Genomic DNA, 21,901 nt, shown 5'->3' on the forward strand with positions numbered 1-21,901 from the left:
ATCAACTTCTTTTTACTGCTTCGTGTTGAATCGTGCAAAAATAAGCTTAACTTTTTCCCCAAATAACCTAATTGAATGAGAATTTGTAGTAATATAATACGGATTTCCAAAATTATGCATGTTTGCAGTTCAGGCTAATGTCTGCCATCAAGCCTGCAAAAATGTCGGGGAATATATTTCGCAGTATCATTCCAAATAATATCATTAATAATAAAAGTTTCTTTAAATGAAATATAGTCCGAACGGAATATGACTACTTTCCGTTTTCAAATTCACGAGACTGGAGTTAAAATCAATCCAATTTCACCAAAAATGCTTCTCAAGAGATGAGAAATTCTTTTCATAAACAAACTAGATTTACAGTCCGTTTGCAGGAACGCAGCGAAATTCAGAACAAACGCGAATCTTGCACCACCTGAATTCACCATCGCCGCAGTTTTTCCTTTAGACTCAGCCCAACAAAAGCGCTCAGGACAAACGGTTTCCCGGCGCGTCAATAAATCTTGCGAGTCTCACACAGAGGCGCATAGTGCATCATCCCGGCTGGATTCAACCTGTCTGAAGCATTTTATTACGCGAGCGACTCGTGTGCGAAGGGGTGCAGATGGCGTTCTTGCTCTCGAGAAAAGCTGCAGCTATATAGAGCCCTTCTTATAAACTTACAGATATGGAGCATAAGATTCACCGTCGGAGTGATCAATATGCATGCATATGTGAACGATTAGAATTTATATGGGGTAACAATGTGCATGGGGTAACAATTGTGCATGGGGTAACAAACAATGTGCATGGGGGAACAATGTGCAAGGGGTAACAATTAAAACTCGATTGGATTCCACGCAAAGAGATGAAAATCTCTTTGATCGCCCAATCAGCAAGGTATGAACGAATGAAATGTAAAATCAGGTACAGAAAAGCCTACGGTTCACCGATATACCTTTAATCTTTCCTGAAAATATTGGATGCACGAGTGTGAAACATTTTAGCATGGTTCCTGATGTTGAAATTCAAGTCATATGGCTTTGATCACGTCAAACTTAGAAGCAGAGACGCAACCTAAGAGTTGAACGCACTATCATAATTCAGCTGAGCAAAGAAGCATATAAATAAGCATTCGAAACGAATCGAAGAAGTTTTTTCTGTTTTCGAAATTTACTTTCATTTAATTCCAACCTACGGTTCAATTTAACCCAACGTAAGTCTGACGCTTCTGTTAAATTCCCCAAAAGGATGTTCGAGGGAGATGGAAAACTAGCGTCCCTTTATCTCGTCGGTTGAGTTTGAGGCTATATATTCGCCAAGTTAAATTGCTTCTCCCAACTCTGTATCAATCCCATTTACACATTCATTAAAACTTGGTGCACAGTTCGGAGCTGAGGTTGTTGATGGTCTGCCTCGATCTATAGTTACAGGACAGCGAGTGGTGTTCTGATGGCAGCTCTGGCAGTTCTCGTACTCCATCAGCAAAAAAAATGTGCGCTAAAAGCGGTGATGGAACTTCAATTATGGCATGTGCGCATCAAAATGCGTCTATAACGCTACACGCGGTGATTAAGTATTTCATTTCATAGGCAAAATCAATTCATAATGATAACCATGTAAGCGGCAAATACATTAATATACATTGAGCGCACAGTCTAAATATGAATAAAGCGTCTGCATATACAATTTTTCGCAAAAGAGGGGAAGTCCTTGGATAATTTCCATCTGGCAGGGCTGGGCGTTTTAAGATCAAATACAGCCACGTTAATTCACTTCAGAAAGAGGACAGAAAATGTTCATTTGATGAGGTGGACTGTTTCAGGTATTATTTGAAGCTAAACTCTGGAAAATCCGACAGTACCATTATTAAAGTATTGACTAAATTTCGAAAAATATTTACTCGCAGCCAATGAAATCATACTAGCTCATTTTTGAAGCCGTATCATCTTTTATGAACTGATGTTCTACCAAATATGTGCACCGGAAAATAGATGGACAAAAAGATTCCAAATCGGCCTATTACACATTGTATAGAATAAAGCAGAAATTTCACAACCGATCAACTGATTTCGGAGCATCGCAAAATATGGAAGGTAAACTACAAAATGTTACGCGACGATCTTCGAATCAGAGATAACGGTCTTCCAATTTCAGAATATACGAGGAAAAAAAACTAATCGATATACCGGAGAATCGGGGGCCAGTAACGTATGGTTTGTCAATACAAGTGGTCCAGAGGTACGCTGAATACTAATGGCCTAATTGGGACGCTTTCGTCCGAATGTTACTCCTGTGGCAGCTTTAAATATAAACTTCCATATATGCTTACAAGACAAGTACATTTAAGTTCTTCTTGTGGGTAAAATTTCTTGATAGATGAATATAAAGAACAGTTTGCAATCATGGCCCGTAACAAATTAGTATGCTATCAATGAGGAAGAGAACCATGCATCCATGCATCAGACGTCATACAGACATGACGTTGCACCGTGCGATGCAATATGCAGACAAATTTATCGTCGGACAAGAAACTTATACATCTGTAATTTATTTCATCGCCATGCTGATTATAATTAATCAAACGAGTAAATTAATATTTTTTTACTTTACCAACACATTGTCGTACACCTGAATCACATATCATTTAAATACAGAATTTCAACTATGAAATTAAAACTTTTATTTATATATATAGTTAACCCCCTACATACTTCAAATAAGTTTGCTCTTCAGTAACATCTGCATCATGTCAATTTCATTAACAGCTTTGATCATATGTGAAGGAATCGAAATTTTGACGAAAAATAGCCGTTAGTTCCTAATGATTTTTCTGCTCGATTTCATTACCTGTTACCATTAACATACCAAGCTTAATGTGAGCAAGTATTGTAAAGACAGAATATTTCATTTTAGTTTAATTAATGTGGCATGCGTTAGTTCACGGAATTTGCAAACGTGTAAGAGCTTTTGAACATAGAAACTACATCAAGCCTGAAGTTATATCTAGCACCAAAATATATCCATTGAGCCCAAATTTAATAAATTTAAAACAACGGTATCTAAAAAGCTTTTCAAGACAGTAAAAATCCAATGTGAAATGCCAAAATAATACGACTAATTTAAACCCTTAATTTCGAAACCAGTCTGGAAAAACATAATTGAAGAACTGTAGGACGTGTTAAACATACAATGCCCTATACCACTGCACAATAAATCTTTCTGACGACATAAAATAATTTTCGTTTCAAGGAAAATAAAAGCAACACAAGTACTTGCTCACAACATGCCCATCTAATGTACGTCTTCATTTTTGCCTTTCCTCTTAGCGTCGTAATAAATTTTTCGCTTGCGAGTAAGTCTAATGTTTCCTTGAATTGTGTACATTTAATGAGGGCATAAACAAGTGGCTTGAGTCAACCAGGAGAAAAGATGCACAAGAAAAGTGCAAATACAGCAGCAGACTCTGCAAGATTTTTCTCGAAGCGTATTGTTCCAGGATAGTTATGGCGGCAGTTTGTAAGACGGCCACCACATCTGTTTTCTGGTAGTTTGGTGCACTTCGTTAGGCATGCACACGGCCATAAAAAAATCTACATTATTAACTGCAAAAAATTATGCACAGCGGGTGAAGGAGTGTTCGTGAAGGAAGCTAATCCCAGACGTATGCATGCCCCATGCATGCTTCATGCCTGAAGTACGTTCTCTTCAAAAAACATTGATTTCTAAATTTTGAATTCGCGTGACGAATTCGAGATTCAGGTTATCCGTTGCCTGCTGATAATTAATTTTTGCCCTATTTTGAGATTGCTTATGAATTTTGAACGCAATTTTAAGTTCAGCACAAGTTATATGGGAAGTCTGGTTAAAAAATGGAAATGATTGACATTTTTTGTAGTATAATCATTTCAGGTAACAGCGATGTAATATATTTTTACTTCAAATCTATGAAGTTTTAAGAAAAACTTCAATCGTAATCGGACAAGTTCGCTATCAACATCTGTAAATAAAAATATTTATTTCAATCAACTCGAGTAATGATAAGAGGTAATGTAAAAATTTTCAGACGATAGAACGGGCAATTTTGTCCAAAGAGTTTTATTTTCTTACTAAATACATGCAGAAAAATTATCCCTGCCACTCGAACAAAATTTTGCACTTTATAAGTTATTATTACGCGATTTAACGCGAAATAAATTATTTAATACAAAATAAATGAGGTTTAATAAATTGATATGTCAGCCAGTCGAATAAAAGAAAATTTTGTTGAGAACATTCTACCTGAACGGCATAAAATGCATCTATCGCACGCGTGCACTCAATGTAGACAAGGCAGGAAAAATGCCATTGTAGGGCAGTAAGCTCCACTAACATAATTTCCTCAGTGAGCCAGCGACCAAAAGAAAAAATTAACACGTTACCTAGTCTCAATTTTTACAAATTTCCTCGTTAAGCCAGCGACCAAGAAAGATGGAACGCTACCTAGTCGTAAATTTTACTAATTTCCTCGAAAGACCAGCGACCAAGAGAGATAGAACGTTACCTAGTCGCAAGCTGTACCAATTTCTTTAAGGGGCCTTTGACCACGAGCGAAAACACGTTACCTAGTAGCAAGTTTTACTATTTCTCTTGATAGACCAGCGCCCAAGAGAGATAGAACCTTACCTAGTCTCAAGTTTTACTAATTTCCTTGGTAGACCAGCGACCAAGAAAGATAGAACGTTACCTAGTCGCAATTTTTACTAATTTCCTCGAAAGACCAGCGACCATGAGAAGAAAAACGTTGCCTAGTCGCAAGCTCTACTAACTTCCTCGAAAGACCAGCGACCAAGAGAGAAAAACGTTACCTAGTCGCAAGTTTTACTGATTTCCTTAGGGGCCCCTTGACCAAGAAAAAACCGTTACCTAGTCGCAAGTTTTCAGACAAAGCGCCAAAAGCCGTTAGAGACGTCATGGCCAAATGTTTTAGAAGGAACGCCACGGCAAACCAGAGAGGATCTGTCAGACGCACTTTCTTGTATATCACACAAAGCATGCAAGCCAGGAATTCCATTATTTTAATCATAACGATATAATTTGCTTACTGCCATGCTTGAGATGGAAAAGTCATGTAATTTCGAAGCTTTATCAAGGTAATATACAGAATGGCAATTGAACAATCATAATAGTATACACATTTTTTTAATTAGTTCCAATTTTACGGTTATGAACCATTTGCAAACACTTGTCAAAAGAAGATTTTTCGTGCTTATGATAAAATCGCCCTCATATGGCCATAGAGAAGCGGCAAGTCTAGTAACTAACTTCTCAAGTCATAACATAATTTAACATATTCCAGCAATAAGCTATTTAAAAAACAAAATTCTTAAAAATAGACTGCATTGATTGCATTTTTAAATGGCTACTGAGTAGACTTTGATTCGCCAAACCCCAGAACTGGTCCATCGAAATATTCAGCCAGCGCATCATCGATTAAAAGGCCCGGTTCAAATTAGTGAGCCCTCAACGCGTGTATCAGTGTATCAGCAAATGTATCATATTTTGTTATTTCAATAGCAAATACTACATGAATAAATGCCACATTTAGAGGAAGAGATTCATGAAATTTATCCCGAAGTTATATATTTTAAGAGGGTGGTACAATGTCATAATAAAGTTATTCGTTATGAAGAGTATCTACTGGGGAATTAACATAACATAACATAACATATGTGATCTCGGCGCTCAAGTGTAGGCCTGATGTGGCCTGTCGCCGAATCCTTACCTTTTCGTGACCCCAGACAATCATTCCAAACTTGCACATTTTGAAGAGTAAATGCATAAGTTTAATCACCAATCTTTAAATTTTGAAGAGCTTGATGACATCTACAAATTAAGGGACGTGTCTTTCAGAACCGGCCCATGGTGTGGACACGACAGTCTATTTCTGGTCTGTAGGACAGTCCCCAAGCCATCATATATACGTAGGAAGCGAGGTCGGATGCTGGACATGCGGTGACCTGATTTAGCTGACATGGACATGCTAAGCTGCGTGAGCTTGACCACCTCGCTATAAATGAGCCTAGACTAGCACTGATGGAGTCAACCTGAAAAATGGCATGGGCTCAGGTTATATTTCACCGTTTCCACACCAAACTTGAATTCCACTGGAAAACAAAGAGTCAATGCCGTGAAACAAACAATATCAACGGGGCATTGTTGGTCGTAATATTCTCGTGCTTTACGTAAGCGGAGAAACAAATTCTACTAAATTTTAGGGAATGAACTTTCCCATTCTGGAGAGTGTCGCTACTATTAAAAAAAACTTAGAACGTTTTTTAGTAACTAATCGCCTCTTTTGTTCGGTGTTGAAAAATAATTCTTTTTAGATTCACAATTTTAACTGCACAGCATCGATTTTAGAATAAATTCAGAGACAATCATGACTACTCGAGTCACTTTCTGCAACACTCAAGTAAATTTTGCATAGGCATGTGCAGCAAGGCTTTCTCGATTACGCGCTTGGAAGATCATGCGTCATAATTTAGACGCACTACCTCATTATCTACGCACTGTCAGTATCAGTGAACGCAGCCAGCCCCGTCGCTCAGGCCTTCGTTCCACCTCAGTTCCGTGATCGAAGCACCGAAATATTGCTGCATTCCGAATTATTTTGCTGCAGCGCATTTTTCCCCATAACGGTGCGTGAGAGTTCGCGACGGCTTTAGGAAGACGTCTGTCTCCAGTGACTGGAGTTGATGCAACAGTCGAGAAATGCTAAACCAGTGGAGTGCAGCGGTCGAAGAAAATGTTCCTTTGGCATGGAATGATTCGACGGCGTCTGTGCGTCGAAACCTGAATTTCGCGAATACGACTCGTGGCAAGGTGTAGTTCAAGGACTGATCCATCAGCTATGGCTGGAGCGAGCTAGCCAGTCCGGCACTCTATTCGTTATTCAGACTTTGGGGCTGAAATATGGAGTGTGGAATGGAGTGCAGTCACGCAACTTTGGAACTTTACGATCGCACGCAAACTTTTGTCTTTTTTTATCACGCTTTGTTCTTTTATTTAGGCTCCAGACGTAACAATTTGTTACGTGGAAGAATATAATAATAGTTATGACTAGAAAATCAATCGAGCAATGAGAATGTTACATAGACGCTTTTAAATATGCGTTTCAAATTCAGATTTATGAATATTTTTAAATATGACTAATTTGCGTCATATGACTAATTGTCATATGACAATATGACTAATTTCTCAGCATGTCCTGAAAAAAAACACGCCAACAAGAGGAAAATGTAGTATAATAAAACAATCATATTCAATACAATCCAGGACAATTGCAATTATTCACCCGGAAACGTAACCGAGGCTGAAGATAGAACATGATTGGAAAAAATCTTGGACGATCTTGTCTCAAGTTGACCACCCAACAAAAGACATAAATTACCATTTTTTTCTCTCTGTTTACTCTGTCGTAATCTCACAAGCGACAGTAATTGGCATTCAAGGTGCTACAGCAAGATGAATTTCCTGCACCACTTGCAATGTGCACATGAAAAACTTTAATCAATTAAACTGAGCATCCAAGATACCGCGGTGACTCAGGCGAATTTCAAGGGAGATAAAAATGTGAGGCGAGCCGATGAGGTGAATGATAAAGTTCTAACACAGGAATTCAAATGGCGAGCATGAGTATAAAAAAATATAACTAAGTACTCACTGCAGTGAGTGACTAGAGAGCGCATTTTCTCAAAATCGACGAAAACGTGAAGTCACGGACGGACGGACGGAAGGACATGACGAGCACAATTGGGCATATTTTCCATAAATGAGAAAATACGCTAAAAATGCAATTCCCGGATTATTAACAATTATTCCCGGATTCATTCGAATGTTTTGAATACGAACCAACTGATTTGAATAATTGTTCATCAAAAATAGTTTATATATGAAAACTTTTGTAGCATAAGCATTCTAACGAAATTATATCAGAGGTCACAATTATTAAATTTTTGAGCAGCTTCTAATGAATTCTGAAATTCAAATTCATTTTATAGAAAATTCCATTACAATGTTATACAACTCTCTGAATTACGCTTCCATCTCAAAATAATTTATTGTTTATCATTTTTATTTGCTAAGCATATCAAACCTACGCGGATCACCGACATATAAAGATAAGCAACACAGCGTCTTCACCACCATCCGACGTTCGCATCACCACCATCCGACGCTCGCATCACCACCATCCGACGCTCGCATCACCACCATCCGACGCTCGCATCAAAATTCTTACTTAACTAACCTATACATCATCAAAACAGAAGTGGACATTTTGCCGTATCAGAGTAAAGTATATAAATTGAGATAATAATCGGAGAACATCACACGTGTACACGAATTGCTACTATGAAATTTATTACATTTTTACACGCTTTAAGTGTATAAATGCAAGAGCTTTAATAATCAAAGTGCAGAAAGAGCTTTATATCTTACCAGGGACATATATCTTACTGTGAATCTAACTGAAATATATTACCAGGGGTCTAAATCTTACCTAAATCTAACCTGAAATATCTTACCAGGGGTCTAAATCTTACCCTAAATCTAACCTGAAATATCTTAAAAAGGGTCTAAATCTTACCCTAAATTTAACCTGAAATATCTTACCAAGGGTCTAAATCTTACCCTAAATTTAACCTGAAATATCTTACCAGGGGTCCAAATCTTACCCTAAATCTAACCTGAAATATCTTAAAAAGGGTCTAAATCTTACCCTAAATTTAACCTAAAATATCTTACCAAAGGTCTAAATCTTACCCTAAATCTAACCTGAAATATCTTACCAGGGGTCTAAATCTTACTCTAAATCTAACCTGAACTATCTTACCCAGGGTCTAAATCTTACCCTAAACCTAACCTGAAATATCTTACCAGGGGTCTAAATCTTACCCTAAATTTAACCTGAAATATCTTACCAAGGGTCTAAATCATACCCTAAATCTAACCTGAAATATCTTACCAGGGGTCTAAATCTTGCCCTAAATCTAACCTGAACTATCTTACCAAGGCTCTTAATCTTACCCTAAATTTAACCTGAAATCTAAACCTTACCTGAAGAAGAGCCCGGAAGTTGTCCATCGTGGACGATGCGCTCATTGCCTGTAAATAAAAAAATGATGTTAGCAATGAATATGAATTAAATACGCTATCTAATATCACACTATTAAGATATTACTATGGTAGTTCAATGCAAGTTAGAGTAAAATTTTCGAGTGTTCAATATTTTAATTAACTTTCTTTTGAAATATTGATCGAATTCAACAGCGAAATTGAAATTTGAAGATCATCGTCGAAAAATTCAAAATATGGCACATAAATTCATTTTGCACGAATTTTTTTACTTTTTCAATTCTATATTGATTTATGATTCCATACCGAAATAGTTAATTTAAATCAGTTTAGTGATTGAAGAAAAAGTAATATGATTGCAAATTGCATGCAACATTCATTAACAGAAAATCCAAATGGCTTGTATTCCAACAGCCGGCGATGTATCATAGAGAATCAATACCATTCAGTGTACACTTTAACGGCTATTCAGATCCCTGAATCAATATCAGATCGAGTTCGCTTGAGAAACGAGCGCAAGTACACCGTCAAAATGGACTCGCTATTGACTCTCCCAATTATTTATCCCTTTCCGATATTCCTATAATTTAGGCACATTTCTAATGCTAGCTGCATCTGACTTGAAATTCTCGCGGGAGCGCATTCTTGGCATTCTCCATTATTTCGAGTCTAATGGCGTAACAGATCCTCTTCGTCTGTATTTATGCGCGCAGATTACCGTGCAGACTTTCAAATTTCTTTCTTCTGTTTCAACGTTACCCGTCTAATCTACTTTGTGGACATTTCTCACAGTTATGCCCTCTGAATAAATCACAGATTACAAAAGCAAAACTATCGTATTCCAACTTGAGAGCGGTTTAGGGCAGTTTTGGGAGCGGAATTAGAGGGGAAATGAAGGGCTGTTTACGAAACCCATGCCCGGTAAGCTTTGTATGAACCATGCGAAATATTACTGGAGTAATTTTCCTTAAAACAAAAATTTCTATTTGAACAATTAATTTTTCAATCAAAACCCTCAAACTGTAACTTTGTGGCCCATCTTTATACAGGCTAACAAAACATATAATTCATTAATTTCAAATCTTCTTGCTGGTGGAAATGACTCTTGCAATCAAATTCTCATCCATCGGCGTAAAAGGTTTTGAATTTACGGAGCGCGCGTGCCAAGACTCAAAAGAAAACAAACGGCAGCGCTAGGCCAGAAAAGGGGAAATATGGACGTTCATAAATAGAGGGTTGTATCGGTGCGACCAGGCAGGCTTTGCAAGGGTAACTTACGAGGGGAGCAGGATAATGGGAGAGGGCTGAGGTGCCAAATAAATACCGCCAGAGAAAAAATAATAATTTAGGAAACGCGATGTCAGCATTTTTTTTCATTGTAGGCTGATGTTGTCTTGCGAATTTTATACGAAATGCAGTAGGCAGTTTAGCGAGGAAATTGGACAGGTGACCGTGATGAATTCGCCAGTAGACAATATTGAAGGGCCCTGTTTCATCGATTTGAAAAATTTAGTGAAAACTGAATTTGTTGCAGCGTCTAATACTCACAGTTCACTCTCCATTTTTATGCTTAAAATTTAATGTACAAAATAATACAAACGAATCCAATCTAACAATAATTTTAGGTTACGGTACAGGAGCAATTAATGGCATACAATAGGTTTCGAGTGGCCGAGCCACCTGCCATGGCATGACACACTGAAATTTGTCACGAAAACTTAATGTTAATTATTGACAATAAAAATTGGCGGGAGTTTTAAAAGTGGATTTTCATAATCCTATGAACACTACATGGTCCTCATGAGAACTATTACTTGATCTGGACGCGGCTCGTCATACCATGACAAATTTCAGCTCGCACCAAGGAACGTAGAATCGATTAAACTTGTAATACAACTATCCAGTCATGGCTCTATTTAAACCTGTTCCTAATGCCGGAAAATTCCAATGCAATTAGTTTCATTAACCCATTGTTTTAACGTATTAAGTAGAAACTTTCAAAGTCGCACGTTCCGCTTTAAGGGTGGACATCAAGGGAAAAGGGTTGGGTAAATAGACAATAAAGAAAATAATTGCACCGCTATTGTTTTTCATTTATTATGTTAAAAATTTTTTGATGTACAGGTAATGAAAAGAAGCGTCAAAAATGAGCGCTTTGAACTAAAAACAAGCCATGCTTCAATATTTCTTCCACTACACGGTACTCAATATGTTACTACATAATCTCAGATGACCTACTTTCAAAACCACATCTCAAAATTTCGGTTCTAGAGTTAACCCGGTCCCCGGAAAAACCGGTTAAGTAGGCCATTGTAAACCTTTCATTCATACATGTGGGTGTCCACAAGTTTTTAGAAACAATATTCGATCCAGGCATTGGGTCAGTGTGCTACGAAACTTCTACCAGTGAACATCTTTTCCAGTGTACAGTGTAGTTTGTTAGGAAAATGAAACATCGGCATCAACCACTCGACAGTGCAATGAAAAACCCAAATAATATATATGATGCATTCTCACTCATATTCAAAAAACGGGATGAGAGGTTCAAATCGAAACGTCAACAATTCATTACATTCGATTTCTTACGCGCTGCTGAAATTAGAAGTACGATTAAAAAGATCAGATTTCCTTTTCTGATCCTGTTGAGCGAGGCAAGCCTAACCAAGCGTGCCAGCGCTAATTTGTGAGACTGCTCGGAAGCAACAGGGGGCTAACTGTCTGTAGCAAGTGGGCCCTGACTACTGAGTGACATAACAACACATAACAACACTTCAACGGGGCACTTGCGGCCGTCAAATGGCCACGAAACGAGCATTTTATTAGCAGCAAGCTCATCCAAGCTCAGTGGAAACTGTCCTTGGGCCCCCGCCCGACCCAAGTCCTGCCTGCTCGCTCGGCCCCCTCCCGACCCATGCAGTCATGCCTGCCGCTCGGCCGACGCCTGACCAAAGTCCTGCCTGCCTCGGCCATCGCCCGACCAAAGTCCTGCCTGACCTAAGTCCTGCCTGCCGCTCAGTCGGCGCCCGACCAAAGTCCTGTTTGCCTGGCCATCGCCCGACCAAAGTCCTACCTGACCTAAGTCCTGCCTGCCGCTCGGTCGACGCCCGATCAAAGTCTTGTTTTCCGGTACACCGATGCCGGACCTAAGTCCTGCCTGCCTCGGTCCTCGCCCGAATAAAGTCCTGCCAGTCGTGCCTGACCTAAGTCCAGCCTGCCGCTCGGTCGACGCCCGAGCAAAGTCCTGATGCCGCTCGGTCGACGCCCGACCAAAGTCCTGATTGCCTCGGCCATCGCCCGACCAAAGTCTTGCCTGACCAAAGTCCTGCCTGCCGCTCGATCGACGCCCGACAAAAGTCCTGATGCCGCTCGGTCGTTGCCCGACCAAAGTCGTGCCTGACCTAAGTCCAGCCTGCCGCTCGGTCGACGCCCGACCAAAAACCTGATGCCACTCGTTCGACGCCCAACCAAAGTCCTGCCTGCCTCGGCCATCGCCCGACCAAAGTCGTGCATGGCCTAAGTTATGCCAGCCTCGTCCCTCGCCCGACCAAAGTCTTGCCTGACCTAAGTCCTCCTGCCGCTCGGGCCACGCCCGACCAAAGTTATGCCAGCCTCGTCCCTCGCCCGACCAAAGTCCTGCCTGCCTCAGCCATCGCCCGACCAAAGTCGTGCCTCGGTCGACGCCCGATCAAAGTCTTGTTTTCCGGTACACCGATGCCAGACCAAGTCCTGCCTGCCTCGGTCCTCGCCCGAATAAAGTCCTGCCAGCCGCTCAGCCGACGCCCGGTGAATCTCTGGTCGGAGCAACTCTTACGTTTTCAATTCAATGGTAAGCTTTTTTTATTTATTTTTTTATTTAGATTGTCAATTAGGTCATGTTATACACGCATGATGTGGACTGGGCCAGCCGTCTTGATGCGAATCTGTTATTTCCGTTTCGAAACTCGAAGCTTCCTATGTCATTTTATATCAACATGATACTTTCCGTTATATTTTTGCATCACAGCTTTTTATTTTAAATCCGAATTGATCGCCATCAATTTTCAAGCAGCAGACATTCACCTGCATAGTGAATTAGTATACATTATAAATAGTTAGAAATAATCCCATGGTGGAACATTATTTAGGGGTCCTGTAGTATAAATACTTTTAGGCAAGTAGTTCCCATCTTCGAAAATAGCAAGGCTATATAAGAAATCCATCTCATCTCTCCAAAAAGCATTTTTTACCGCATCTGCGACAAGTTGGTTATTTTTGATATGTAAAAATTTGTGTACAATAAATGAAATTAGACCTTCCACTTAAATCCATATGTGTGAAAACCTCATATCAAACACTGCAATACTAAAATAGTTCTTGAGGCATAAATGATCGTCACCAGTTTCACATATTCGACACATATAAGAAACGTGTTTAATGTATATTTTCCCTAACGTTGTTGGATTGCACAATTTCAGCCCCAGCACTATGAGCCCAACGGGCGTTGTTTGAAGCTATTGGAGATTTTTCCTGCTTTTCGTTGATACCAGAAGCCAAGGTTGGACGATTTCTCTTTGCACAATGTCGCGAAATATACAGGGTCACATCATATACAATTACATTTACACATAAAGCATATATTAAAATACTTGTATGCATAAAATTCCATTGAATATCCTCGGTCTAACTCGTTTCATCTCCCCATGGATGATTTTATAAATAATATATCGTTAGAATGATCGTAATGCAGCAATTCATGGAAATTAAATTATGACTTCAATTAAATAGCATGCGAATCCATGTGAGTAGTCGTTCATTTAAGTCGTTACAAAAAATAATTACCCGCTAAGAAGGCCTCATTAATTTTAATAGGAAAATTCATCAGTTATTTTATTTATGATATTTTCATTGTTGTTTTATTATTAGTACTATTTATCAACGCCGTGAATCGCCAAAACCTCAAGCAAACATAAAAATTCCAAAAGAATGACTGTGGTTTAACAGATATATTCGAAAGCATCTTGCAAAATTATCATTTAACTTAATGATTTTATGTATTCAAGAATTTTTCATATGTACATTTAAAAAGTGACATTCGATTAAATAATTTTGATTGCATGGGGAGGAGAGAGAGGAACACAACAAAGTTGCGGCAAGTAACACGGCAAGTGCAGGCTAGCAAAGCCTCGTTAAATTACGACCTTCCCTACATTTTAATGTTTCCTTTATTATGTGGAGACCTTCCCTTATATTACGGAGATAGCTGGCGCTAGTATAAATTTCATGAAATTTTGCGCGCTCGAGGAAAAGGCTGCCTGAAAAAAGGTCTCATGAATTAATTCGAAATTGTGATATGCAACCAAGATAATTTAGAAACCCGGCAGTGGAAAATGCAGAGTTGGTTCAGAGCGTCGGAGTTATAATTCACGCTCAGACACTATAGGTCGCCGTACGAAAATCTTGCAGCTGGCACAAATCTACATTTTCAATTTAAAATATATTTTTTATTATTTTGAAAATTATCATTATTATTGGCCAATTATTGCTAGCAATTAAGAATTATAATTTATGCAGGCATAAAAAAAGCTTAGGCAGAGTATGACTCCTTCGATTCGGCTTTGAAAGAAAGATGCATGTGGTTTGAGAAATACATATATATATATAGTATCAACAAATAAGCTTGCAGTCTTTGCCGAAATGAAGTATATAAATGATAATGTTATGTTATTTGAAGTTTAATGAAATTTATTTAATCTTCCTGTTCATAATTAAATTTCTCGATAGTTGATAATGCCAATACATAATTTAAATTTTACCTTTGAACACTGACATATATACAGAAATTGACATGAACGCGCAGCAAAACATCGATCGTCGATGAGTAAAAAGCCTCCCTAGCAAACACTGGTATATAATAACACCTCCCATTTAGACGATAAACTTCATATGTAATAGCAATGGAAAGTTTTATTGCATACATTTCAATTTCAATATAACTTTTCAATTGAAGTCAAAGACAAACATGGGCACGAATTCAAGACAAGTTAATCATAAGAGACAATCCAACGTGTGATTCAGTGTGCTAAGGCGCCTCGTAAGGGGAAGGGACAGCCATTAACGTAGAAAGTTTACGACTGTTTCCAGTAGTGGTTTACCACGCTTCCATGACAACACATGGGAATTTCGAAATGAGAAAGTGGCCTTGAGAGGAAGTCACAAGCGTGCTCACTAAATTGCGTCGTCCGTTGAATTCTCGCCAAAATTTGTACTTCTGCACATTGTTTTGTGTTTTGAAATTGTGAATTGAGCGGCCTGATGCAGGAATATAACTGTAAGTTCAATCCTTTTGACATTATATGCATGTATCAACCGTATATTTCACTTTACAAATGAAGTCAAGTTAATAAGTAATATAAAGATGTCAGATTCACTCACGAAGAAAGAATAAATTAAAAAAAAGTATTAAGGTACAATTTTTGTTTATATTAACTATATACAATATTCAACATGAATTCCCTTGACTCGTTTTAGGTGCAGCTCACGATATATTTTCGACCCACAATAGCATTTTAGTATAAAGTTTAGCAGTTGATAAAGCCCAGTTTCCTCCAGCAAAATCCAGGGACGACCCCTGGTAAAGTATTGTTTTGTCATCAGCGTAAATATTCCTCGCGAAGCTCTGTCGTTTGTCCAAATCTTTTTGTGCTGAGTAAACGTAAATTCTCCCGGTAACATTGTTTTCTTTTAGCTTTATTCGGTCGTTAGCCTGGAAACGGTGTATTTATTTCGGTCCAGATTCAATGGATTAAGTTAAGTGTTGATATGCGAGTCTGAGTTTTTGGAGAATGCCGGGATTTAGTGGAGTTAACGACCGCACGTTTTTACGAACTAAAGCTGAGTTGAACGTGCGTACCTTTGCACTACAAAAGCGCTAGGAATTTCTTGTCGCATTGCTCAACTTTTCCCCACACTTGTCGTACGTCTAAAGTGACTTATCCTCTTAAAGCCGTGCCTCTTATCCTTTCTTATACGTAGCTATACGTGGGACATGACAATGTTTTCTGCATTTAAATTAAAGTAGGAGAATAAAGTTGTTGCAAAGAATATAGGTAGGATCGCATAACTAGATGTTAACAAGAACTATGAAGCTTTTTACACAGCAGTCTCTCAAAATCATTTATAAACCTATATAAATAGAGAACGAGCTGCAGAATCTATGAACACAGAAATAAAATATTTTTGAAACGGAATGAGTGCTGTATAATTAATGATTCATTTAACATATTATGTAAATCAAACAGATTTTTCCCCTATAGGTGTTATTCATGCCCCCATGTTATGCCCGTTTTAAAGAGCAATCAATTTTAAACGCTCCGACACCCCTTTTTATCAGTTCTACATTCATCTAGAGAAATATGGATTGAAATATCATGGGACTTGGCAAGCAAATAAGCCTTGCATGCAAGAAGTCGCATTTCCTCAGAAATTTATGATTCTTGGATCTCCACAATCACACTTGCTAGATGAAAGGATCTGCGACGGATCTCACAACCTGTGACATTCAATAATAGATAAGAGAAGATAGACGACAGCAGCGACGGCACAGAGATTTGCCCTCATTGAAAAAGCAGTGCTGCCACCGGAGACCGAGAATCTTTTTTGAATAGAAATGGAGCCATTGAAAATACGGTTAAAGAATTAACGAGTGTACCCACCTGCTATTTATAACTAAAGCAGCAAATGGAAGTGATGCCATTGAAAATACGGTTAAAGAATTAACGAGTGTACCCACCTGTTATTTATAACTGAAGCAGCAAATGGAAGTGAGACCATTGAAAAAATGGTTAAAGAATTAACGAGTATACATACCTGTGATTTATAACGAAAGTTCACAGCACTTTCAAACACCAAAGTGAGCGGAATTCTTTGTAACTAATTATATCAGGCAATCGAGGTACGATAATTTTATCAGGATACTTAACTATGTACCCTAGAAATAAATTTAGTGGATGAGTTTTACACAAGCAACAATTATTAAATTCTAATGTTTTCTTATTTTAAACGACTTACATGACTAGCATGGTTAAACTAATTCGTAAAACTTTGGCAGGCTCGACGATATTTTTAAATTTTCGCCAATATTTCGGTTCACTCTGAAATTCGCCTTCATTTCTCTTCTCTAAAACTAGCAGAAACTCGAAGAGAATGAAATAACAACGGGAGAAAAGATCAAATTTATTGCCAGCCCATTTTTTGTCGGGAACTTTTTCAGATTTTAGGATTTCAGAGAGCGGGCCCCATAATTTCTAGCGCGACTGAATTTATCCTTTCATATCTGGAATAAATCTTTGGCCTAAGGAAGGATGGGAGGGCTGGGGATCCTAGGATATATTTTAGCACCACTCATGCTCGATATTGTTCATTAGAGTTTCTCTCGAAGAAATAAGAGGATCTCAAGGTAAAAGGAGCGAGCAAAACGAAACGGATTTTGAAAACCGAGTGAAAACCTACACCGTGCGGAAATTTCTTGGTCTATAAATTACTTTATAAATGGGAATGAGATATTCTGCTGCAGTCAAGGTCGAATGAATCTGGTAATCTAACCCATGCATAATTTGAAAGTTTTTAAGACTTTTAACGGCCAAACATGCATTGTAATGAAAGCACTAAAATGTTGTCAAATGAAAAATTTTATCAACAGAAATAAAGCAGATATTTCAAAAACTTAAATTATTGAAGGTAAAATCCTCAATAATTTTAAATCCATCGACTTAATACTACAATTATCCGTAAAAATTAAAAATCTCATTCAACAAACATTTATCTTAATTATTTAATCGGAAGTTATCTATTATGCAGTACAAATTGATAAAATTGCAAAGTGCATTCGTCAAATGGAATCCCGCTATTCGTTTAAACTATTCCTGAAGCCTACCATGAATTAAGTAACACCAAAACTATTAAATTCCGCTCACGTGTTTGCCATAGTTCACCTGATGCCGTGGACATTTCTGGCGCGCTGCTGTGTGACCTCCAAATAATATAAAACGTCTCGTTAATTGCTGATAGCGCGCCAATTGCTCATCGTTCCAAATCCAAGCCATTCGGTCCCTTCATTGGAGCTCTATTTGATACTGGAGCTGCGTTCATCAGTCTTGTTTATCTGAGAGAATCTTCAGAAGGATGGAATTGCGAGTATCGGCTGCTACCGTGGGTCTTTAGATCCAACTGAACGTTACAGATTTGGCCCACCTCGCAGACATGACTCATAAACAAACGAATTTCTCAAAGTGTTGCAATGTTCATAAGTTAAATAGTGACTGAATGTCACATAAATCACCAATTCTTGCTATTGTTTGAAATGTTAAGTTATCATTCGAATCTATTACTGTGTACATCATAGAATATTATTTAAAGGCACTGACTAATTATTTGGATCCAGCAGTTATTCGACCTAGAAATCTTATGTTGAAAGTCTTGGGACGAAACACGTCCACTTCTGCAATAATCCTGTGTTGTTACTTTGTCTCGTCTTCAATATACTTTAAAATCGAAATAGGCTTTTAAATATAATTAATTGAGAGGCTAAAATACATCTTTTTCATAAGCTGGAAGAAAATGGACGATTCAACGGTGAAGAACATGAGAAAAGTAAGTCCTCGTAAATCATACAAGCAGGAGCGGGCTTGATCGCAACACGTTCCAAACTGGAACTGAGAATGGGCTCAAGGGGAAAAAGAGCGTCAAACTTTTTGTTCCGGGGAAATGAGAAGAGCTCGAACAACAAGGGAGAAAGGGGAAGGACCTAAGTTATTATCAGCGATAACGATGACTTACTCGAGGTAGGCGTGATCACTATAGCTTGGCCGCAACGAACAGGCTACGAAATGCGTCTTTTCGAGTACTTGGCGTTTGCACTAGATACTCAGTGTGTTGCCAAGTACAAATTAGATTATAGCACCAGTGTATTTTTTGTTATTTCTAGGTTCAAGTTATCAAGCTTAGTAACTAATATGTTTTTTCTGTTATTTCTAGGTTCAAGCTAAGTAACTAATATGTTCCAAGTCCATTAATTAATTCTTAATCAGCATGTAACTTCTCATACGTAATATAAATCACGCTCACTCGTTCAACTCGCGATGCGAAAAAGATTTCGGCAAATTATTTTATTCAACTAAGCAAACAGATTACAAACCCCAACATACAAAACATCCCACTTATTTTGATTAATTTATTGTCAAATGGTAGTTCCAAAAGTGCATTTTACTGTCGCTCCCTTTTTAGCGCATTTTCTCATTTATGAAAAAAATGCACTATTGTGCTCGCCATGTCCGTCTGTCTGTCCGTCCGTGACTTCACATTTTCGTTGACGAGAAAATGCGCTCTCTGTCACTCACTGCAGTGAGTACAGAGTTATATTTTTTCCTTTGAATAAGCATCAGTGTTTGTAAATTCTTCAGTAGGTGTTTTATAACATTTGCATATTTCATTTATAAAAAAATATGATATATAAAAAAATATATATATAGCAAAAAACATCTAATCATATTTAGATACTCGTGCTGTTAACGAGCAACTAGAAAATAAGATTCTAGAAAATAAGATAACTTATTTAATTATATTTAAAACTCTTGCCAATTTTAATGTAAACCAGAAATAAAAGTTCCGGTTGTATGCAACCGCACATTACGATTATACTAAAGTGTAAGGTTCACTTTCCAATCTCATTGAGCCTACGACAGCATTTTTAATTAAGACGTTTTCCGTGTTACTGGATCTCTTTTTAAGGCTTTATTAGGGCACATTCCTCATTCGAGCTCACCCCAAAATTCTCCGAGTTCACGAAGCCATGCCTGCTCCCACAACCCCTAACCCTCCTCCCACAGCCCCTAACCCACCTCCCACAGCCCCTAACCCTCCTCCCACAGCCCCCAACCCTCCTCCCACAGCCCCTAACCCTCCTCCCACAGCCCCAACCCTCCGCTCAGTCCGTCGTTTCGCGCCGACTGCTCGCCTTTCCAGGCTGGCGAGAATCGCTGCTATACGAGCTCCGGTAGCAGCGTCCCAACGTATAAGCCAAGTTTTGGTTTATGCGCCGTGATATATAGCATATTGGCTTATGCTGAAACTATGAGATATCGTCTATTTACGTCTTCTTCGTTATTCATGAGCCCCTGCTGAGGTTACCCGGAGAAGCCCTTTGGCCTTCTCAAGTTAGTCGTTTACATAGAAGTAAAACCAAGGATAACAGCCTCATAGTCAACTCTTTGTCAACAAAATAATTAGCTGAAAATGTATGTACTATCGGCGTTGAAAACTTTTTTAGGAGTCTGGGTGGATTATAGATACGTGTCGTAAAATCTTCAAATGCACTAAAGAGCTTAATGACATCTCGATATTTTTTGGTAACTCAGCTCCAGGATTTAACTTTATATGATGCGACACTCAGTTTTTGGTATAATTGCGAGATTTATAACTCTAAATAATTTATTTATGTATTTATGTTTTAGTGAGCTGAAAAATTTCTCATGAATTACCTATTTGACTTCGATATTCTGATTTTTGCAGTGATGCAGGATTTAAAATTGTGAATTTAAAATGAAAATTAAAATGGGAATTCAGTTGGCATCTTTCTAGTGGAACTAGAATATTTAAGTATAATTTATATTGCTATTTAAATGCTTATTAGACACAGAAAAATGACGATTCATACTTATTCTAAAAAAGTTTTTCAACTTCACAGCATTTAATTTGGAGATAGTAAATGTTTTCAACCTAATTTCAAAAATGTTTAACACACTTCAGATAAAACAGCCATAAATCGTTAGATTAATTTCAAAATAGAATGAAAAGAGTATTTCTGAAATTGATAACATTGTTTGTGTCATCAAGCTGGGAAAATATCTTATCATCACCGATTATTTTGCCATTCAACAAGACAGTGGCATATTTCAGGATATCATATATCCACATATTACGTTGCATTGGAAGGAGTATTAAATTAATGGATATACCAACCGATATACATTTTTCATTATTCTTATAGATTCAACAATCAAGAAATTGAGCAAAAAATAATCGCCGTCATAGTTGAGGAATGTTTTAGAACGCTGTTAGAACCTATAGATGTAACTTGTTATCGGTTGGAAACCACATTTGAAATCGATGTCATTGAGCAAACCGACAATGAATATTTTAGTTTTACGTTTAAAAATCAATTTCTATCTATAAGATTCTTTTGATACAGTTTTTTATTTGTATTTTACAGCCATGCGATATTAATGAGATTAAACGTTTGGAGCATCGAACTGCAACAGTTCCCCTTCAATTCACGGGGAGACTTTCTTCCTCAGGATTTGGACTGGAAGCGGCGAAAATCCTCTTAACGATTCATATTTTAGAGAACTTATCAAAGTCTAAGCTCAAAACTTATCTATAATGAATGAAAGAAGGTCATTCGTTATTTTCAAAAAGACATTAATGGAAGTTCGTCTTAAGCTCTTGTGTGTGAGAGCAAGATATTATTTGATCGAATATTCAGGAGACAATATTTTAATAGTAATTTTATTATAGATCAATTTATTATATATAATTTGTTTATATATCAGTATCAATGACTGTTCATAAGATCAATTCACTGATGATACTCTTTAATAACTACTTGAATATATTGATCTACTCTTAGTTTTTGGACTTTTGGATGGCAGAAATTTTAAAGAAGAAATGAACGTTTCAGATGAGTAAATGCATATGTAACTAAACTCTCAAAAAGTAAACGTATTGGCTTTCTCATTGGAAACAAATAGCCAAATTATTTTTCATATTTCGT

At 37.8% G+C, this 21,901-nt stretch overlaps 1 protein-coding gene across 1 annotated transcript in view; it reads right to left on the minus strand.

Moving 5' to 3' along the window:
- The window catches only part of LOC108667409 (homeotic protein ultrabithorax), a 246,847-nt gene that overhangs the window by 213,170 nt on the left and 11,776 nt on the right, over positions 1-21,901 (minus strand). The window contains exon 2 of the mRNA XM_047884122.1: positions 9,079-9,126. Within this exon, the coding sequence (XP_047740078.1) occupies positions 9,079-9,126 (48 nt within the window). The remainder of the gene's footprint in view (positions 1-9,078; positions 9,127-21,901) is intronic.

The sequence above is a fragment of the Hyalella azteca genome, unplaced genomic scaffold (assembly GCF_000764305.2).
Source record: "Hyalella azteca isolate HAZT.00-mixed unplaced genomic scaffold, Hazt_2.0.2 contig14656, whole genome shotgun sequence".
Lineage (NCBI taxonomy): Eukaryota > Metazoa > Arthropoda > Malacostraca > Amphipoda > Hyalellidae > Hyalella > Hyalella azteca.